The 19,394-nt window shown below is 46.5% G+C and overlaps 1 protein-coding gene across 6 annotated transcripts in view; it reads left to right on the forward strand.

The window, feature by feature from the left end:
- CAMKK2 (calcium/calmodulin dependent protein kinase kinase 2) overlaps positions 1-19,394 on the forward strand; it is a 48,463-nt gene that overhangs the window by 18,138 nt on the left and 10,931 nt on the right. For 4 of the 6 annotated variants that reach the window (XM_072802459.1, XM_072802464.1, XM_072802463.1 and 1 more), the window contains exons 3-14: positions 1,800-1,847; positions 2,526-2,579; positions 3,308-3,359; positions 3,722-3,855; positions 6,843-6,879; positions 12,312-12,333; positions 12,478-12,566; positions 13,775-13,974; positions 14,565-14,618; positions 17,317-17,390; positions 17,483-17,570; positions 18,724-18,852. In XM_072802459.1, coding sequence (XP_072658560.1) covers positions 1,800-1,847; positions 2,526-2,579; positions 3,308-3,359; positions 3,722-3,855; positions 6,843-6,879; positions 12,312-12,333; positions 12,478-12,566; positions 13,775-13,974; positions 14,565-14,618; positions 17,317-17,390; positions 17,483-17,570; positions 18,724-18,852 — 981 coding nt within the window. The remainder of the gene's footprint in view (positions 1-1,799; positions 1,848-2,525; positions 2,580-3,307; positions 3,360-3,721; positions 3,856-6,842; positions 6,880-12,311; positions 12,334-12,477; positions 12,567-13,774; positions 13,975-14,564; positions 14,619-17,316; positions 17,391-17,482; positions 17,571-18,723; positions 18,853-19,394) is intronic. The other 2 variants (XM_072802462.1, XM_072802465.1) reach the window with 1 other exon arrangement.

Genomic DNA, 19,394 nt, shown 5'->3' on the forward strand with positions numbered 1-19,394 from the left:
CAAGGTTTGGGGAAAGGGTTAGAATTGGGGTGGGGGGGTTCAGGGGAAGTGTTGGGCTTATCTGTAACACTTCGAAGGGTTATTTTCTATCATGTTTCTTTTCTCAGTTTTATTTCATCTATCACCTAACATTTCTTCCCTAATTACACTGAGGTATAATTGAAGTAAAACAGTGCACATATTTCAGGTGTACAATATGATCAGTTCTGATAATGTATACATCTGTGAAACCTTCACCCCAGTCAAGATCACAGACGTTTTTGGGCACACCCGATGACACATTCCTCCCCCTTCTTCCCCTTTCCCAGGTAACTGCTGACCTGCTTTTTAGTATAATAGATTAGTTTGCAAGTTCAAGAACTTTCTGTAAGTGGAATCATCTAGTATGTACTCTTTTTTTTTTTAACTTAGCTTCATTGATGACCTGATGATTTCGACATTTGTCCATGTTGTCGTCTGTTTCCTTTTGATGGCTAACTAGCATTCCATTGTCTGCAATGGACCACTGTTTGTTTATCCGTTTACCTGTCAGTGGACATTTGAGTTGTTTCTAGTGTTTGAGTATTACAGATGAAGCTGTTTCAAACATTTGTCTACAAGTCTTTGCATGGGCACAAGTTTTCACACCTCTTGGATGAACAGCTAGGAGCAGAATGGCTATGTCCTAGAGAGGTGCTTGTTAAGAAACCACCCAACTGTTTTCCAAAGAGGGTGCACCATTTTAAATTCCTACCAGTAGTGCGTAAAGCTTCTCTGTGCCCTATATTATTCTGACAACGCTTGGTATGATCAGTCTTGGATTTTAGCCAATCTAATGGGTCTGGTTTTAGTTTACATTTCCTTGATGAGTCATGATGTTGAGCCTCTTTTTTTTTTTTTTTTTTTTGAGCCTCTTTTCATGTGCTTATTTGATCATTTGTATCTCTTCTTTGGAGAAATCTCTTCAAATCTTTTGCCCATTTTTAAATTAGAGTGTTGTTGGTAATAAGTTATAGGAGTTCTTTATCTGTCTGAATGCCATTCTGATGTGTTTGCAAATAGTTTCTCTCAGGCTGTGGCTTGCCTTTTGTTTCCTTAATAGTGAGTGTCTCAAAGAGCCAAAGTTTTATTTTTTTAAAGAGCTCAGGTTTTATTTTATTTTTTAAAAGATTTTATTTATTTATTCATGAGACACACAGAGAGAGAGACAGACAGACAGACAGAGACACAGGCAGAGGGAGAAGCAGGCTTCATGCAGGGAGGCTGACCTGGGACTCGATCCTGGGTCTCCAGGATCAGGCCCTGGGCTGAAGGCGGCGCTAAACCACTGAGCCCCACGGGCTGCCCAAAGAGCTGAGGTTTTAATTTTGATGAAATCCAGTTTATCATTTGTTTCCTTTTATATTGGTACTTTTTGTATGAAAAGAACCTTTGAGAAACCATTAAGAAACCGTTCTCTGCCCCACGGTCACTCAGATATTCTCCACTTATGCCACTTTATGTTTTTATAGGACAACATGGTCCTTAGACAGGATTACTTGTTTAATTAAAAATGAACATTTTGGGAACACTTCTTAAACATGGATATTAAAAGAGTACATACTGTATAATCACATTTTTACAATATACTAAAGCTGTTCTGTTAGCAGTCAGGATAGTGGACACCGTAGAGAGAGCCCAGTGTCTGGGAGATGCTCCTGGGGGACTGGCAGTATTCTCTTTCCTGATTTGGGTCCCAGTTCATGTGTTTGTTTTGTGAAAAATGTATCGAGCTACAAACCTACAATTCATATTCTGTGTGTTTCCACTTAACTCTCCAGGATTGTGTACAGCTGAATCAGTACACGCTAAAGGATGAAATTGGAAAGGTAAATATCCCAGGAGCCAGACTGGTTTTCTGCATCTACCGAGAATGTCTCAGATATGATGGAGGGAACCCGCTAGAGCTGGGGGTGGGAAGAAGCCCTTGGAGGCAAGATTGTGGGGGAGGGTTTTATCATTAGTGGTCCATCTGGTTTATTTTCTTTCTACAGCATATTAATGTGTTTCCACAAAAGCTCAGGCAGCTTTGAGGGAATTCCATATCACCAACATTAGTGGGTTTTTTTTCCCCCTCTAAGGTGCTCTCACATCTATTTTTGCTTTTATTTCAGCCAATGGGCAGTATCTTTGCAGGGGTCAAAACCTCAAATGCCAAAATAGAAAGCAAGTGAGTAATATAAATGAGCAAAGCATGCTAGGTCTAAGGAAGTAGGGAGTGGTGAGGACTATGGCAAACTGTTAACATGTGGAAATGGTTATAGGTCCATATGGCCAGATCTGATTTTTTTCAAAAGAAGCTGAGAATTTAGATTTTTATATCTGATCTTTCTGTTTTTAAATATTAGCGATTAACTCAAACTTTCTAAAAACTGCAGATGCAACAAAATGTAATTGCAGAGCCGATTTGGCCAGTTGGCTGCTGGTTTGCAGCCCCTGTATTAGGGTCCTCATTTTGCAGATTATAACTTCTAGACAGTATGTAATGGGCGTCTCCCTTTATCCAGGGCTCCTATGGTGTGGTCAAGTTGGCCTACAATGAAAATGACAATACCTATTATGTGAGTATCCATATCCCCCTCCCCGCCCCCACCCTTGTCCACTGCAAAAGCCTCCTTTCCAGAACTTGGCTTTCTGGAAGATTTTCTTTGCTCTTGTTTCATTTTATTCTTAGGTCATTTCCTTTTGTGTATTAGGAAGGAAGTGGTGTTCCCCTTATACAGATAGGGAAATGGGGAGGCAAAGTGATTGGGTCAGAAAGAAAATGGATAAATTCAGCAAACGTTTCATATCTTTACTCTGGGCTATCATTTCTACATCCTTCATAGCACCCAGAACCAGGTGGTAGTGGGACAAACTGCCCTTGTAGCTGAGGCTTTAGAGTCAGTCCAGCGTGGGTTCAAATTCTGGCTCTCACATCTGCCAACTGTGTGTCCTTGGCCAAGTGACATAACACCTGAACCTCACTTGGCCCATGTGTAAAACAGCCAGTCCCTCATCCATCCCTGCAGCTCACTAGTGTCTTGATTCAGTTGTAGCAAGTCCCAAAGCTTGTGGGCCCAACCAGGAGAGCTGACTTGGAAACTCAGAAACACCCTCAGGGCTGGGAGGGACCCTGGCATCCAGCCTCCAGGCCACCTGCAGCTGCTTGACCCACTCTGATGGTGAAGCACTCAGTCCTGAGGCCATCAAGGCGCCAAGAGCTTTGACAGGCCTAGAAGCAGAGGGAACTCTCCCTCTACCAAACTCTCCATTTTAATCGAGATGTGGGGTCTTTTCTCCCTGGCAGGCAATGAAAGTGCTGTCCAAAAAGAAGCTGATCCGACAGGCAGGCTTTCCACGTGAGTTTGGTGGGCCAGGCCTTTGTTCTTAGGTGCTGGGCTGGGATGTGACAGAGAAGATCCCATTGCATGGTGCCCCCTGCAGGGGAGTGTCTGGGTAGAGGTCCCAGAGACTCCTGTCACTATGCCCTGAGGAATGGGATGGGAAGGAGGGGACAGAAAGCTGATCAAGGGGCTTGGGTCTCTAGCCTCACTCATTTCTAGCAACAGAGGAGACAGGTGAGGAGCCACTTATGGCCCCTGGTGGCCTCAGCCACTCCAGCCTTGCCGAGACCCCCTTGCTTGGGTTGTCCCAACTCCAGCTGCCATTTGCAGGGGAAGAGCTGTTTGCCCTGATACTGGGATGGGCTTGTCTCCTCCAGGTCGCCCCCCGCCCCGAGGCACCCGGCTCGCTCCTGGAGGCTGCATCCAGCCTAGGGGCCCCATTGAGCAGGTGTACCAGGAAATCGCCATCCTCAAGAAGCTAGACCACCCCAATGTGGTGAAGCTGGTGGAGGTGAGCTGGGGGGACAGGGAGGAGGGAGGCTAGAATGGTAACTGTCCAGGCCCAGCTCTGTTGTTACCCAAACGCCGCACCACTGGTTTCTAGGGAGAGCCATGACAGTTTTAACAGCTGTTGCAGGGCTGACTAGTAGTTACTGCTCCACATTCCTTCACCCCTGTTCTTTCATGTTATCCTCACCCTTCTCTAAGACTATTTATTACTCCCATTTTACAGATAGAGAAATTGAGGGGAAGGGGGATACCGAGACTTGTCCTTTATCCATTTTTGTTTTTGGAGCTTTTGTATGTATGTGTGTGTGTGTGTATGTGTATATACATATATACACATACACACACACAAATGGGTGTGGCTGTGTTCCAATAAAACTTTATTTACAAAAAACAGGCAGAAGGCCAGATTTGGCTTTTATGCTATACTTGCCATCCCTTGTTCTAGATCAGCAGGTCTCACAGTTTTTGGTCTCAAAATTCCTTTATGCCCTTCAAAATTATTGAAGACTCCAAAAAGGTTTTGCTTATGTGGGTTGTGTTTATTATTTGCCATATTAAGATTTAAAACTGAGAAATTTAAAAATTGTTTATTCATTTAAAAACAACAGTCCCATTATATGACAATATATTTTTATGAAAAATAACTCTATTGTCTGAAAAAAATATAAGAAGAGTGGCATTTACATTTTTTTAAGATTATTTATTTTACAGAGAGATGGTGAGAAAGAGAGGGAGTGTGGTGGGAGGAGCAGAGGAAGAGGGAGAGACAGTCCCAAGCAGACTCTGTGCTGAGTATGGAGCCCAGTGTTGGGCTCGATCCCAGATCTTGAGATTGCTACCTGAGCTGAAACTAAGGGTTGGATGCTTAATCAACTGTGCCACCCAGGCACCCTAGCATTTTAGGTAAAAATTTTTGTAAATTTTTTTTTAAGATTGTATTTATCTATTCACGAGAGACACACACAGAGAGAGAAGTAGAGACACAGGCAGAGGGAGAAGCAGGCTCCATGCAGGGAGCCCAAGGTGGGACTTGATCCCGGATTTCCAGGATCATGCCCTGGGCTGAAGGCGGCACTAAACCGCTGAGCCACCCAGGCTGCCCCAGATTTTTGTAAATTTTTGTTGTTGCTAATGTCTGGCTGGATTCTCGTATTTGCTCTTTCATTCAGCCTGTTATGACTCCTCATGCCATGTGGTTTCTCATTGCTCTATTAATAGAGAATGAGAGTAGAAAGGGCAGATATTATCTTAGTTTTTGTGTGAAAATCATTTTTGACTTCGTGAACGCATCTTGGGGATCCCTAGAAGTCCCCAAACCTATTTGGAGTACCTCTGGTCTAGATGACAGGACTTGTAAATGGGATGTGATAAAGTGTAGAATTGGACATGCATTGGCAGTGCTGCAGGAGCATGGAGCTCAAGGAAGGCTTCTTAGGGGAAAGGATATTTGAGATGGCCCTGGTTGTTCTCTGGATGGAGATCATAGGGAAAGGACAGGGAAGGGCATTGCAGAGGGAGGAACAGCATGTGCAAAGGGCTGGTGTCCTCTGTTTGGGGGTACATCCCTGCCTTTGGTGAGTGTGAGGGTTAGCAGCCATGCCTTCCTGGGGCTTGCTAGGTGTGGGCTGTAGATAGGCCATGTCCTGGGTCTGATTCCCCCAACAGGGCAGGGCTCAGGGCTCTAGGTGGGTTGCCTTGGGCCTCTGTTTAGGGTGCATCTCTTTCTCAGGGCTCTTGTCCTGTGGATCTTGGTTGACTGGGAAAAGTGAGGGTGATGTGGGAAGAGGCAGGAGGACCTGTCTAGCCAAGGAGCCTGCCTTTGTTTCTTCCCGAAGGAGAGAGACAGTGGCTGCCAGCTGTCTCCACCTGTCACTGAATTACACAGTTTCAATTTGCTGCTGTTGGAGTCAGCCATCTTGGAGGAAGCTCAAGGACACTGGATTATCAAGTGGATCTGGGTCCTGGTGGGATCTCTCTTGTCTCTACTGCCCTGTGGCATCTGACCTGTCTACCTAACAAGACTGTTTGCCAGCCTGCCTGTTGGACAAATATCAGACGTTCGCCAGATGGACATAGACGTTCATCAAACATTCCCTGAGCACCTACTATGGGCCTTGTTCTTACAAGCTGACATGTGGAGGGGGAAAGATAGAAAGAAGTGACAAGATGAAAGTGGGATGGCCATGAAAGGAGAGCAGGAACATGCCGTGGCAGTTCCAGGCAGGGAGACTTCTTTTCTTGCAAGGGCAGGAGGTCAGAGGGGCACTTCATAGAGGAGTCGGAAGAGCCCAGACAGGATTTGAATTTTTGCCCTGAGGATCACGTTGTCTCCCTAGGAGACAGGTGGGGTTTTTATTGAAGCTGAGACATTTCCCAGGGGAGAAATTAAAAAAAAATTGTTTTTAAGTAATTTTTCTTTTTTCTTTTTCTTTTTTTTTTTTTTTTAAGATTTGTTTATTCCTGAGAGACAGAGACACACACAGAGAGGCAGAGACACAGGCAGAGGGAGAAGCAGGCTCCATGCTGGGAGCCCGATTGGGATTCGATCCCAGGACTCCGGGATCATGCCCTGAGCCAAAGGCAGATGCTCAACTGCTGAGCCACCCAGGCGTCCCTTTTTAAAATAATTTCTGTTCTCAACATGAGGCCCAAACTCATGACCCTGAGGTCAGGAGTTGCTGAACCAACCAGGTCCCCCCATTTTCCAGGGGAGGAATTTGCCCCTCCGTTTTGTAACCTCTTTTCTAGGTGTTTTGGACTCTTCAGGATTGGGCTAGAAAGTGCCTATTTTCCAGATGGCCATTTGGATCACACACCCTGAGTTTTTTCCTGTACCCTTCATCTTAACCAGAAAGCCAGTGGAAAGCACAGCCCTCCTGTGGCAAATGCAGTCATGTGGATGCTGCTTCCTCCCTGCTCATATCATTTCTCTCTCTTCCTCTCCCCTGCTCCTCATCTCTGGCCTGTTCCATGTGGCTGTGCCAATAGGTCCTGGATGACCCCAATGAGGACCATCTGTACATGGGTAAGAGAGCCCTTGCCATCCGCCACCCTAGCTCAGGCAGCTGCACCTGCCAAAGCCCAGGGGTCCTCTTGAGCATCCCCTGTCCCTACCATCTCTCACCAAGGACCGACAGCTTCCTCTTTCCTGCCAGAGCTGGTCCCACAGTGAGCCACGTGTGAGGTTGCAGCCCTGGTTGGAAGCAGGAGGTGGAAGGGAGTGCTTGCTGAGACTTTATCTGGAGGTCCTATTCATTCATTTGCAAATATTAATTTAGCGCCTGCTCATGCTGAGCACTAAGGATGCATTGGTGAGTGAGAAAGATGAGGCTCCTGCTCTTGTGAAGCTGATATTCTAATCATGGAAGTCAGATAGTCAACAGCTAAATAAACCAGGTAAGTTCAGATGGAGCCTCTGAAGGTTAAATAGGATGATCTGAGAGAGGGATTGAGGGGCCACTTCACGTGAGACACAACCCTGTTACAAATGAGGAAGAGCATTCCAGGCAAAGGGAATTGCAAGTGCAAAGGCTGGTGAGAGCTTAACGTGATTGAGAAAAACATGACTGGGACAGAGTAAACCACGGAAAGGGGATGGGGATGAGGATGGAGAGCCTTAGGTCATGGTGGGGCATATGGAGTCTTGGAAGGCACTGCACAAAGAAATGGAAGGACTCAGGCGTGTCCTCGGAGACTTGATTTTTAAAAACTGGTGAGGACATGGGTCAGTCCTCCATCAGCTCTGAGCATAGGTACCGATGAAGGAAGGAAGGGCAAGACTAATTCAAAACTGGATAGCAGACTGTGGGGCTCAGGAATATGTGATTGATAGGTAATGTGCCCTTGCAATATGGCTTGGGTGGACATTCAAATGAGCCTGTGCATTTCAAGTGGGTACAGACGACAGCCAGGAGGGGTATCAAGGAGGTGAGGGGGGTGGGCACTACAAGTCTTCTGGATGAGCATGGGGACCATCCTTTGTTGCACAAGGAGAGTGATTGATTATCTGGGGTCTGGTTTGAATGGGTCTGGTTTGAAAACAGTTCAGAGCTCACTTTCTCCTCACGTCATTGCTGTGGTTCAGTTCCAAGGAAGGGTTGTAGCTAAGGACGTTTTATTTTTCATTATCTCCTTCTCTTCCCTGCCCCAGGTTTTTATTATGACAAATGTTAAGCCTACAGAAAAGATGAAAGAGTAGTACAATGAATACCTGTATACTTACCAACTAGATTCAACAGTTAATTTTTTTTTGTCAGATTTACTTTATCAGTCTAGCCACCCACACATCCATTTCTGTATTTTTTTTTTTTTGCTGAACTATCCAAAGTTTAAAAAGTAGCAGACATCTTCATGCTTCAGCCCCTGAATACTTCAGTGTGTATCTCACATAGGGACCTTCTCCTGTGTGGTCACAATACCGTTATTACATCTGAAAAAGTCAATGCCAGTTCCTTAAGAGCATCTAGGGTGCAGTCCATATTCAAATTTTAGAACTCTTATTTTTTTATTTTTTGTTTGTAAATTTTAGAACTTATAAAATCTTCCTCTAGGAATGATTTAGAAGCTACACAGTAAATAACATAGGACGTGTTAACTTTAAAAAAGTTATGTGAGAAAGAAACATTATAAAAAATGTGAACAGCACAGACTTGCAATATTTCTCAAAATGTGGTATCATTGCCACTTTAAATATATGAGATGATTTTACAGAGGTACATGGATAGACATTAAAAAAATTTTATTGTTTTATTTTTATTTTTTTAAAAGATTTTGTTTGTGAGAGACACAGAGAGACAGAGGCAGAGACATAGGCAGAAGGAGAAGCAGGCTCCATGCAGAGAACCTGATGTGGGACTTGATCTCGGGACTCCAGGATCATACCTTGGGCTGAAGGCAGATGCTCAATCACTGAGCCACCCAGGTGTCCCTAAAAATTTTTTTAGAATTAATTTATCATTGTACAGGAAAACCTAAAGCAGCACACTAAACTCATGATTTCATGGATGTCATTACCTAGGATAAGGCTAAAAATTTTAAAACTGAGTCAATTTAAAGAAAAATATGAAAAAAATAATAGTTTATGTGGTATATAGATATAGCCAGCTCATAAACATAGTAGGCAAATGAGTGAAGTTTGAAGGAACTACAGCATAAATCATAAAATGTAAAAGAATTTAGGCCCAGAATGGCATTCCCAGCATAACTTGCTTATTTGGGGCTCCTAACCTGACTCTGCATGGTTCTGGACTATTTCTGAGGTGCCTAGTTGTTCTTTCAACAAACATTATAGTTTGTCAGGCCCTGTTCTAGGTTTATCTGGAAACAAAAAAGAAGACCCTGCCCTCAGGGCACTTTCTCCCTCCAATAAGGACAGACAGATACCCTCAGTACTTAAGTATTATGCTTAGCCTTCCAAAGTAACAACACCATGGAAAAAAACAAATCTGAGCAGGGTCAGGGGAACCAGACGGTTCCAGTTTGGGGGATTGGGAAATAGAGCCGCTCCTTGAGATGCCTTAGTGAGGTGACATTTGTTCAGGACAGTGGGGACCAGATGGCAGAGGACATGTCACACCATTGTAAGACTTTGCCTTTTAGAGCAAGAAGGGAGCCATTGAGAGGAGTTGGATGAGTATGAAAAGAACCTGCCCAAGCTTGAAAGAGGGGTTTCTTAAGCCATTTGAATCTGCAACTTCATGGACAGAGTTTTTCTTTTTTTGAGGCAGCGGTATAGAAGGGAGCCAGCCTGACTTCTGATATGTGATTTGAGTGGTTTTGAAAATCCCGACAGGGTTGTATTTTAGTTTCCAATCCCAGATGTGTGTCAAGGACAGACAGGGTAGTGTATGAGGCTGGGTAGTAGGTATCAGCTACAAATACAGGCCTGACCCTCAAAGAGCACAGAACACACAGTACTTCTAGAGGCTAAAAACTTCCCACCCACCTCTCAGCCCCAGGAGGGGGTTAAACTATTAGTGGCTGAAAAGAGACCTGTTTTCACAGGCTAGCTTCCTCCATACCAACAAAGTTACTGTGCTGGGGAGGAAGCACATAAATTTGTGAAGCAGCTCTTGAAAGTTAAGACTTCCAGAATGAAGGTAGGATAGGCCAAGGTAGGATAGGCCAGAGCTGAAGGGGCTAGCTTGCCTGTCTATGGAAACCTTCCCTTTAGTGTCATTAGTTTTTGCTTCTAACCACGGCCTGAAGCCAAGGCAGATCTGCCCTAACTTGGGCTTACTCAACACTGGTTGATGAACCTGAAGACAGGGAGGGGCCCGAGACAGTTAAGTTCCTTTTCTGGTCAGAACCTTAGCCTTCTTATCTGAAGAGCTAACTCTTGTCCCTCAGCCACGTTAGCCCTTGGAGATCTTTGAAACAACCTTATAGTTTCTTCTGTAAGAAATTCCAATGTGGGTAGATAATTCTAGAACAGACAGCTCCATAGTTACTCTTCACTTGATTTTGAAATTCATTGTGTGCATTTTTCACTTCCTAGATAGCTTCATGTTCCTATTATGTTTATCCAAACAGGATAAAATTAAAATAAGTATGCAACGTAACCCCATAATTCTACTCTTAGGTATATACTCCCCCAAACTAAAAACAGATACGTCAATGGGAATATTCATAGCAGCACTATTCACAATAACCAAAATGTGTAAACGACCCAAATGTTCATGAGCTAATGATTGGATATACAGCATGTGGCATAGCCACACAATGGAATAGTATGCAGCCATAAAAAGGAATGAAGTACTGATTCCTGCTACAACACGAATGAGCCTTTAAAATATGGTGCTAATAAGTGAAACAGCCAGTCACAAAAGGTCACATAGTATATGATTCTGTGTATATGAAATGTCCAGAATGGCCAAATCCATTGAAACAGAAATCAGATTAGTGTTGCCAAGGCCTAGAGGGAGGGGCCTGACTGAATGGGCATGGGGTTTCTTTCAGAGGGAGTGCAAATTTTCTGGAACTAGGTAGAGGCAAAAGTCATACAACATTGTGAATACTGAATGCCACTGAACTGTAAATTTTGAAATAGTTAATTTTATATTATGAAAATTTCACTTCAATTTTTAAAAATGCAAAAAACAAAACAAAAAACCCCCAGCAACAACAACAAAACTCTGTGCATTCCCTGAACACAGCTTATCTAACACTTGGTGGCTTGGAGCAGGGATTCCCCATGTATACAGGTCCAGGAAGAAGCTGGCATGGTGGGAGGCATTTGCATGTCGTGCGTGAACGTGAGTCAAGAAAGGCCCTGTTTAGGAGCAGTGGGCTGAGTTGGCCTTTGAGGTGGTGAGGAAATCCCCACCCCCACCTCTTGCTCCAAGTCTTGTTTTGGATTGAGAGTCACAGGTAAAGAGTCTGAGGGCCAGCTGACCACAGAGCGTTGAGGAGTTTGAAGAATCTACACGCATTCTTGGTCTGTGGCCTGGCACAGCTGGCAGTGTGGAGGATGCGGGAGGGATCGTTGAAACATGTTCTTAAAAAAAAAAAAAAAAAGAAACATGTTCTTATTTCTTGAATCTAAAGACTCCTAGGCCTACTTCTTTGCACCTAAGTAGACCGATGTTGGGTTGTGTCTCCTTAGACCTGTTCTTTTTTTTTTTTAAAGATGATCTAACATCATTAGTCAGTATTTTTTAAAAAATATTTTTATTTATTTATTCATAGAGACAGAGAGAGAGAGAGAGGCAAAGACACAGGCAGAGGGAGAAGCAGGCTCCATGCAGGGAGCCCGATGTGGGACTTGATCCCAGGGCTCCAGGATCACACCCCGGGCTGCAGGCGGCGCTAAACCGCTGTGCCACCGGGGCTGCCCCGACCTGTTCTTTTTTTTTAAGATTTTATTTATTTATTCTTGAGAGACACAGAGACAGAAAGGCAGAGACATAGGCAGAGGGAGAAGCAGGCTCCATGCAGGGAGCCCAATGTGGGATTCGATCCCAGGACTCCGGGATCATGCCCTGAGCCAAAAGCAGACGCTCAACCACTGGGCCACCCAGGCTGCCCTCCTTAGAACTGTTCTTTGCCATAAGGTAGCTGAGGATCTGGGTGTGACTGACTAAGAGGACATAGTTTAGTATCAGTCAGATACCTGGAATCTCCAAGGTATGAGTGGAGAGAAGAAAGGAACCCATGAGCCATCCCTGCCTGTCTCCTGTCTCCCTGCTTTGTTTTCCCTGGCCAGGGGTTCCTGGGCAGTTTTGAGGACTAGAAGTACAGCCAGACCGGGGTCCCAGGGAGATCAGAAACCTCTGACCCCTCGCCTCCTGAGCAGGGCCTTGAGTGGAGGCTTTGGCACAGTGGATTGTTCCTTTCCCCAGCCCCAGTGCTAGTTTCTGTACTTTTTGGGGTTTCTGTGGGCCATTGGGAAGGAGGAGGAGGAGGGAGATGGTTTGCCAATTTCCCAATATAATAGCTCCCCTCTTCTCTTCTCTGCAGTGTTTGAGCTGGTCAACCAAGGGTGAGTGTCCCCACCCCTGGCGGCTGTGATGCCTGAAGCTTCTCGAGCTGCAGAGCTTCTCAAGGTGGTGCTTGGTTCTGCTGGTGAGAGAGGGTGAAGGCCAGTGTATCTGCTTTGCTTTTCATGCATGTGTCGACCTTTCAGGCCGGTGATGGAAGTGCCCACCCTCAAACCACTCTCTGAAGACCAGGCCCGTTTCTACTTCCAGGACCTGATAAAAGGCATAGAGTACCGTAAGTGGGGGCGGGGGGGAGTGCTGCAGAAGGACTCTCCCCCAGGGGTGGTTAGCATCCCACCTAGTGCATGGCCAAGTGGGAAAGTGGAATTTACCTCCTGGAGTGCAGGCAAGTGGGCAGGAAACAGAATTGTCTGAGATGCAGTCTTGGATAGCTGCAGAAAGCCATGTTCCTGATGAGCAGAAACCCTTTCTGCCACAAAAATTAAGAGCAATATTGATAGTGACTTTTCCTCAGTACTCTGTGTATGCCCTGGCACTGTTACGGGCTATATTTGCATTGTCTCTTATTCCCAGCAACCTTGGGATGGAGATCTTATTAACCTCTTGGAACCTTAGATTTCTCATCTGTAAAATGGAAATAAAGTGTCTCTCACCAGAGTCTAAATCAGCCAGTACATATCAGTAGTTCTCATTGACAGGTGTCCTTTCTGTTTCTGATCATTAAACATTTTGTCTCTTCCCTTGCCTATCACAAAGGATTGTTGTGAGATTGAAATCGGGGAAATGGGAAGCACTTAACACAGGTTCAGGCCCCAGTCTGGGCACTCAACAAACAGAACTGCTCCCCCTATTACTGGTATCATCATCATCATCATCATCATCATCACCACCACCACCACCACTGGCAAAGAAATTCAGTTGGGTCTTCCAGGCCATAGGGCTGTCCTCTCCCATGGGTTGACATCCAGGCAGGAACAAGTTAAGTTCCCAGTCTTACTCTGTAGTCCATGCTTCCCATTTGACCTGCTCCAGTCATTGTTGCTATGATGAACAGGTTGACTGTTGGCATTAGTAAATGAAAATAGGTTTTACTGTCACAAGTCTTGAGGCTTCTAGCTGGAAGCCAGCTGGGCTCAATAAAAACTCTCCAGGGACCATCGTCACTCACGACTTAGACTAGGTTGGATGGTTACTAACTATAATTGGCAGTCAGTGTTTCACTCATTTTTGAAGATGCGGTAACTTGGCAGTCAGTGTTTCACTCATTTTTGAAGATAGGGTAACTTCCTTAAAGACATTCTTTCCCCCCTATCTTTCAAAGCTGGAGAGGTCTCCAGCAGGCTGGGGAGAGTGAAGCTGGAAGGGCCCTGGGGCGTGAGAGAGCAGAGAGGTCAATAGCTCTATGGGCTATGCAGAGCTCCTCATGTGGCTTTCCTGCCTCCTCCCCCATCTGGTGTCCACCCCCCACCCTACCCCCCCCAGTCCACTACCAGAAGATCATCCACCGGGACATCAAACCTTCCAACCTGCTGGTGGGAGAAGATGGACACATCAAGATTGCCGACTTTGGTGTGAGCAACGAGTTCAAGGGCAGCGATGCTCTTCTTTCTAACACCGTGGGCACACCTGCCTTCATGGCACCTGAGTCGCTCTCGGAGACACGGAAGATTTTCTCTGGGAAGGTAGGTGTGTGTGGACCTCTCTGGGATGTGGTGTTCAGCCTGTGTCAGCACCTTTCTGGTTTAAGTGGCAGAAATCCAGCTCAAACTGGCTTAAACAATGCATCTACTGGACCTTGTAGATGAAGAACACCTTCCGGCTTGGCTAGAGACAGGGATTCAACAGGACTCCATCTCTCAGCTGTTTTCTTGAACTCATTTCCTACCCAGGGAGATGGGTTGCCAGCAGCTCCAGGGTACTTCCTCTCAGCTTATCCGTCTCTGTAGAAAAGAACATTCCTCTTTTTGAAGAGCCCTTGTCACAATCTCGGGTATTGGCTCTGATTGGTCCAGCCTGGGTCATGTGCCTGTCCTTAAGCCAATCACTATGGCTAGTGGAAATGAAGCTTTTATTTATTGGCCAGACCTGGGTCTTGTGCTCACCTAGAGGCCAGGGGCTGGATCAGTCTTTACCTGACTCGGTGGAGCCAGAGGCTAGGAGGAGTGGTTCCTCAGAGGAAAGCTGGAGGATTTAGTTTTTGGCCCTTGCAGAAGCAGTGGACACCCCCTCGCTACCCCTTGTTCCCTTATATGAACCACTCTTTTTCTTACAGGCTTTGGATGTTTGGGCCATGGGTGTGACGCTGTACTGCTTTGTGTTTGGCCAGGTAAGGGGATGGGGATGTCCTGTCTGCTGAGTGTTGTTGGGTAGCCCCCTTGGATTAATAATTACCCTTGTGGGGAGACAGTACTTACTCATTGAGTTTATAATTTTATTTCCACATTTAGACCTGAATGTCTAAAGAAAGCTGCCTTTGCAAGTGTACATAAACTGTATATAATAGTTCTATCTGTGAAAAATGATCTGTTGGGTCACCTGGGTGGCTCAGTGGTTGAACATCAGCCTTTGGCTCAGATCATGATCCCAGGATCCTGGGATCCAGTCCCACGGCGGGCTCCTTGTAGGAAGCCTGCTTCTCTCTCTTCCTGTGTCTTTGCCTCTCTCTCTGTGTCTCTCATGAATAAATAAATAAAATCTTAAAAAGAAGAAGAAAAATGATCTGTTAACACAGAAGGATTGACAGAGGCTCTAGGTATTGTAAATAGTTGATGAGTTTGGGGCAAGGACGACAAATGTGCTACCGATCTCCCTATTCCTACATCAGAGACAGACATCACAAATCAATAGCTGCTGGCACCCTTTCTTCCTGAGCCCAGGGCCACTTGCTTTGATGTGCTTCTCAGCAGAGTGTTCCCAGAAGCTGTTGTTGGAGGGATAGACTGAAAATCCATTTGGCATTATTGATTTAAGGAGTGCTGTCTCCTCTCTTTGTTGTTGTTCTTTTGTTGTTGTTTTTTCATTATCAATTTTTAGGAACTTTAGTATTTTAACTCTAAAGTTCGGATTAGTTATGTGAGTACTAAAAGCATGGATTTTTCATTTTCATGAACTTGTGCTTCTCTTGAGGAAAGCTTAAGGAACAGGTCTCATCGTTTATAATGTCCTCCCCACCAATATTTGAGGAGAAAATTTTGAGTCACACAGCAAATTTGAAATAACTGTATGAGAAACACCCACGTAGCCACCACCTGTTTTCTGCCACAAACATTTCACTCTTATTTGCTCTATCACAAGTGGATCCATCTTCAACCTGTCTTATTTTTTTTACACATTCCAGAGTAAGTTGCTGACATCTCTATACTTCCTTCCAGATGCTTTGGAACATAGTCATTAGCTAGAGCTCACTATTTGTTTGTGATTCTTTTTTTTTTTTCCTTTTGGGCTAAAATTTATATATTATAAAATGTACACATCTTCAGTGTACTGGTTAATGAGTTCAGTCAAGTGGCTTCACCTATGAAATCCAAACTCTTATCTCAAGTTACTGCTCTTTTTTTTTTTTTTAGAGATTTTATTTATTTATTCGTGAGAGAGACAGAGAGAGAGGCAGAGACATAGGCAGAGGGAGAAGCAGGCTCCCTGCAGGGAGCCCAGTGAGGAACTCGACCCCAGGACCCCGGGATCACCACCTGAGCTGAAGGCAGATGCTCAACCACTGAGTCACCCAGATGTCCTCAGGTTACTGCTCCTAATGAAAGAATTTTCCTTGGATAGGAGAGGACGAGGTCCTATTCTGTGACTTTTTCCAACCTTCTGAACACCCCACATTCCTTTTTCCAGCACAGTACCTGAGCTCTTCCTGGGTCAGTTCCTCCACCAAGTGAGAGCACTGATTTGTCACCAGGGAGGGGAGGTGGTACGTGAATGGGCTTCAGAGTCAGCTCAAGCTAGGCTAAATCCCAGCTTTACACTTCCCTAGACATGTCACCTCTCTGAGCTTCTGTTTTTCTCTTCTGGAAAAATGAGAAGAATATTTATAATTTCTTAAGGCTCTGAGAGGATCACCTGAAATAATTCAAGCATTTGTAAATTCAACCAGGTATTTATCAAACGCCAGCTTTGCACCAGGGATGTTTCTGAGCACTAGAAAAGCGGCCATAGCAAGACAGGCAGAAATCCCTGCCCTCTTAGAGCTGATGATCCTGTGCGGGGGGTTAAACAGTAAACGAGGGATCCCTGGGTGGCGCAGCGGTTTGGCGCCTGCCTTTGGCCCAGGGCGCGATCCTGGAGACCCGGGATCGAATCCCACGTCGGGCTCCCGGTGCATGGAGCCTGCTTCTCCCTCTGCCTGTGTCTCTGCCTCTCTCTCTCTCTCACTGTGTGCCTATCATAAATAAATAAAAATTAAAAAAAAAATAAACAGTAAACGAATACAAATGGAATATGTCAGGGATAGGAGCTCTGATGAGAAATCTCATGGTGGTTGGGGGGCGGGTGCCCTGCTTTAGACAGAAGCTCAGGAGGGCCTCCCTGAGAATGTGAGCTTTGATCAGGTACCTGCATGATGGGAGAAAATGAGCCATGCAGATGCGGGTGGGAAGAGCATTCCAGGTAGAGGGAATAGCCAGTGAAGAAGTACTCATCCTGAGAAACCTCTGGGGCCTGGTCAAGGTTAAGCCCCCACAAATCACTGCTCTTGCTGCTACATCTTATGTATTGTTCTTACTATTATTACTGTTCACCCAGCAGGTGGTGAGGAGGAGTCTTTGCTTTTGTATAAGTAGGTAAATTAAAGCACAGCTACAGAAGATAGCCTCAGTGTGGTTGGGAAGGGCTCCTTCTGGAAGGACGTTCCTGGTTCTTTTAGACTTGTGGGTGTGGGAACTGCTTCCTCGCTTGATTGGGCTACTGGGCATTTATCACCCTGCTCTAACTTACATACAGTGACACCGACACAGGGCAGCCGTGGCAGGACTGCTGTGCCTGCCATCAACAGCCACTCTGTCCCTGACCTCTCTTCGCAGTGCCCGTTCATGGACGAGCGGATTATGTGTTTACATAGTAAGATCAAGAGTCAGGCCCTGGAATTTCCAGATCAGTGAGTATTGCCTGTCTGGGCTGAGTCCCCTTCCTCTCTAAGCTCTTGGTGTGTGTTTCCCACCCTTGATGTGTCTCCCTCACCCCACCCAGGCCCGACATAGCTGAGGACTTGAAAGATCTGATCACCCGCATGTTGGACAAGAACCCAGAATCAAGGATTGTGGTGCCAGAAATCAAGGTACCGAGGGGCCCTTGCTCTGCCATGGGATGTGCACCATGGGCCAGGCCTGTGTCCTCTGCTTGGAATTGTTTGGCTCAGCCCTGCCTCGGCCAGGCCCCATGTCCCTCTGTTCACAGCACTGCGCCCTCCTTGGCACCGTTACCCTCCCCTGTCTTGGGCCTCCGGACTGCTGGAGGGAATGGGGAGTGGGGAGGAGGATTTGGACTCATGTTAACTGTGATCATGGAAGTGGAATCTGTTGCCAGTGGAGCAGCTAGTGCTCGCTCTGATTGGCTTGGGCTGATGGCATCTACCCTCCCTGGGCTAGACCAGGCTGGGGTCTCTGTGTTCTCCATACCCCGGCTGCCAAAGTCCCAGATCCTTACCCTGCCCCTGCCCATCCCTTTGAGAAATCTCAGTGAGGGTGGCAGGAAATTAGTGAACAATTTGACACCCTCTCTCCAGCCTGCTGAATTCCATCCTTTTGCTGAAATCACTGTTAGGAGAAATCCCTGTATATCCCCTACACCCAGACCAATGCCACATGCACACATCTGACTCTTATGGAAATCTAGAGGTTTGCTTCAGAAGTTTTTAGGCATCTAGCAAACTAGGATTTGAGGAGAGGGAGGCCAAATAATTACAGATAAGGGCTTGGACCCCAGGGGTGGGTAGTGGGGTGGGGAAGATCCCTGCCTGGGTCCTCTCCTGACTGTGTCCTTCTAACTGGTCTCACTGTGCCTCCTCAAGCCTCTCTTAGCCTTCTGTGAAATGGGGAGGATCTGTCTGCTCTGAGCAGAGCCTTCCGGGCATCAGGAAAAGTCGCTAAGGGGCGATGGGTGCTCCTTGGGCAACCGTACAAGGCAGATGCCAAATTCTGGTCACTTCTGTCAAGACCTGGGGCAGATGGAGAATGTGGTCCGGCACACAACTGGGCCTGGTGGCTCCCTCCCATTCTCTGTCTCTCTGTCTTTTCCACGTTTTCTTGCATCTCACTCACTCCCCCACCCTCTGCCTGGCTTGCCAGCTCTTTTGCATGCCTAACCTCAGGCCTCCACCTCTGCCCTCCCGCACTCCCTCCCTGGCTCCGCTCACTGGCAGGGCCTTGGTGTTACTCTCCGACCTCTGGGGCCAGTCGCCGGCCCCTCACCCCTCCTATCATTCGTTGAAGCTGCACCCCTGGGTCACGAGGCACGGGGCGGAGCCGTTGCCATCGGAGGACGAGAACTGCACGCTGGTCGAGGTGACCGAAGAGGAGGTCGAGAATTCGGTCAAACACATTCCCAGCCTGGCGACCGTGGTAAGGCGGAACGAACCACTGACCGAGAACAGGGACAGCCTGAGGCGGGCCTGTAAGGATGGGCCGGGACACAGGAGGGCAGCTGAGAAGCAGATACTGAGCCTGAGAGTTGGGATGGCCGGGTCTGTCCCTGACTCCCAGCTATCAGGCTCTGGGCCTTGGTCATACATCAGGGCAGGAGGCCCCTGCCCCTTGTAGTGTCAGATTCTGGTCACTGTGGGATGGGTGGCTCTTCCCCACACATTCTATCACCCTTTCTGGAATTCTTGCTTTCAGAGCACGCGGCAGGAGGAAAAGGACCGGGGCAGGTGCCAGGGGTGGAGCTGGAGCCGAGGTCTCTAAGATGGAACTCCTACTTGGCTGGCTCTTCTGTCTTCAGAGCAGATGGCTTAGTTTGTCTTGCATCTGCCCTGTGGGCAGCTACCGGGGCTAGGGGCCGGGGCTCCCAGGTCACTTTAATGGCCTTATGTTCCTTGGCCCAGGAAAAAAGATCCAGAATGTGGAGTCCTCAGGCTTAACCTTGGAGACTCTGGGAATCACTC

This window comes from Canis lupus, chromosome 27 (genome assembly GCF_048164855.1).
Source record: "Canis lupus baileyi chromosome 27, mCanLup2.hap1, whole genome shotgun sequence".
NCBI classification, from domain to species: domain Eukaryota; kingdom Metazoa; phylum Chordata; class Mammalia; order Carnivora; family Canidae; genus Canis; species Canis lupus.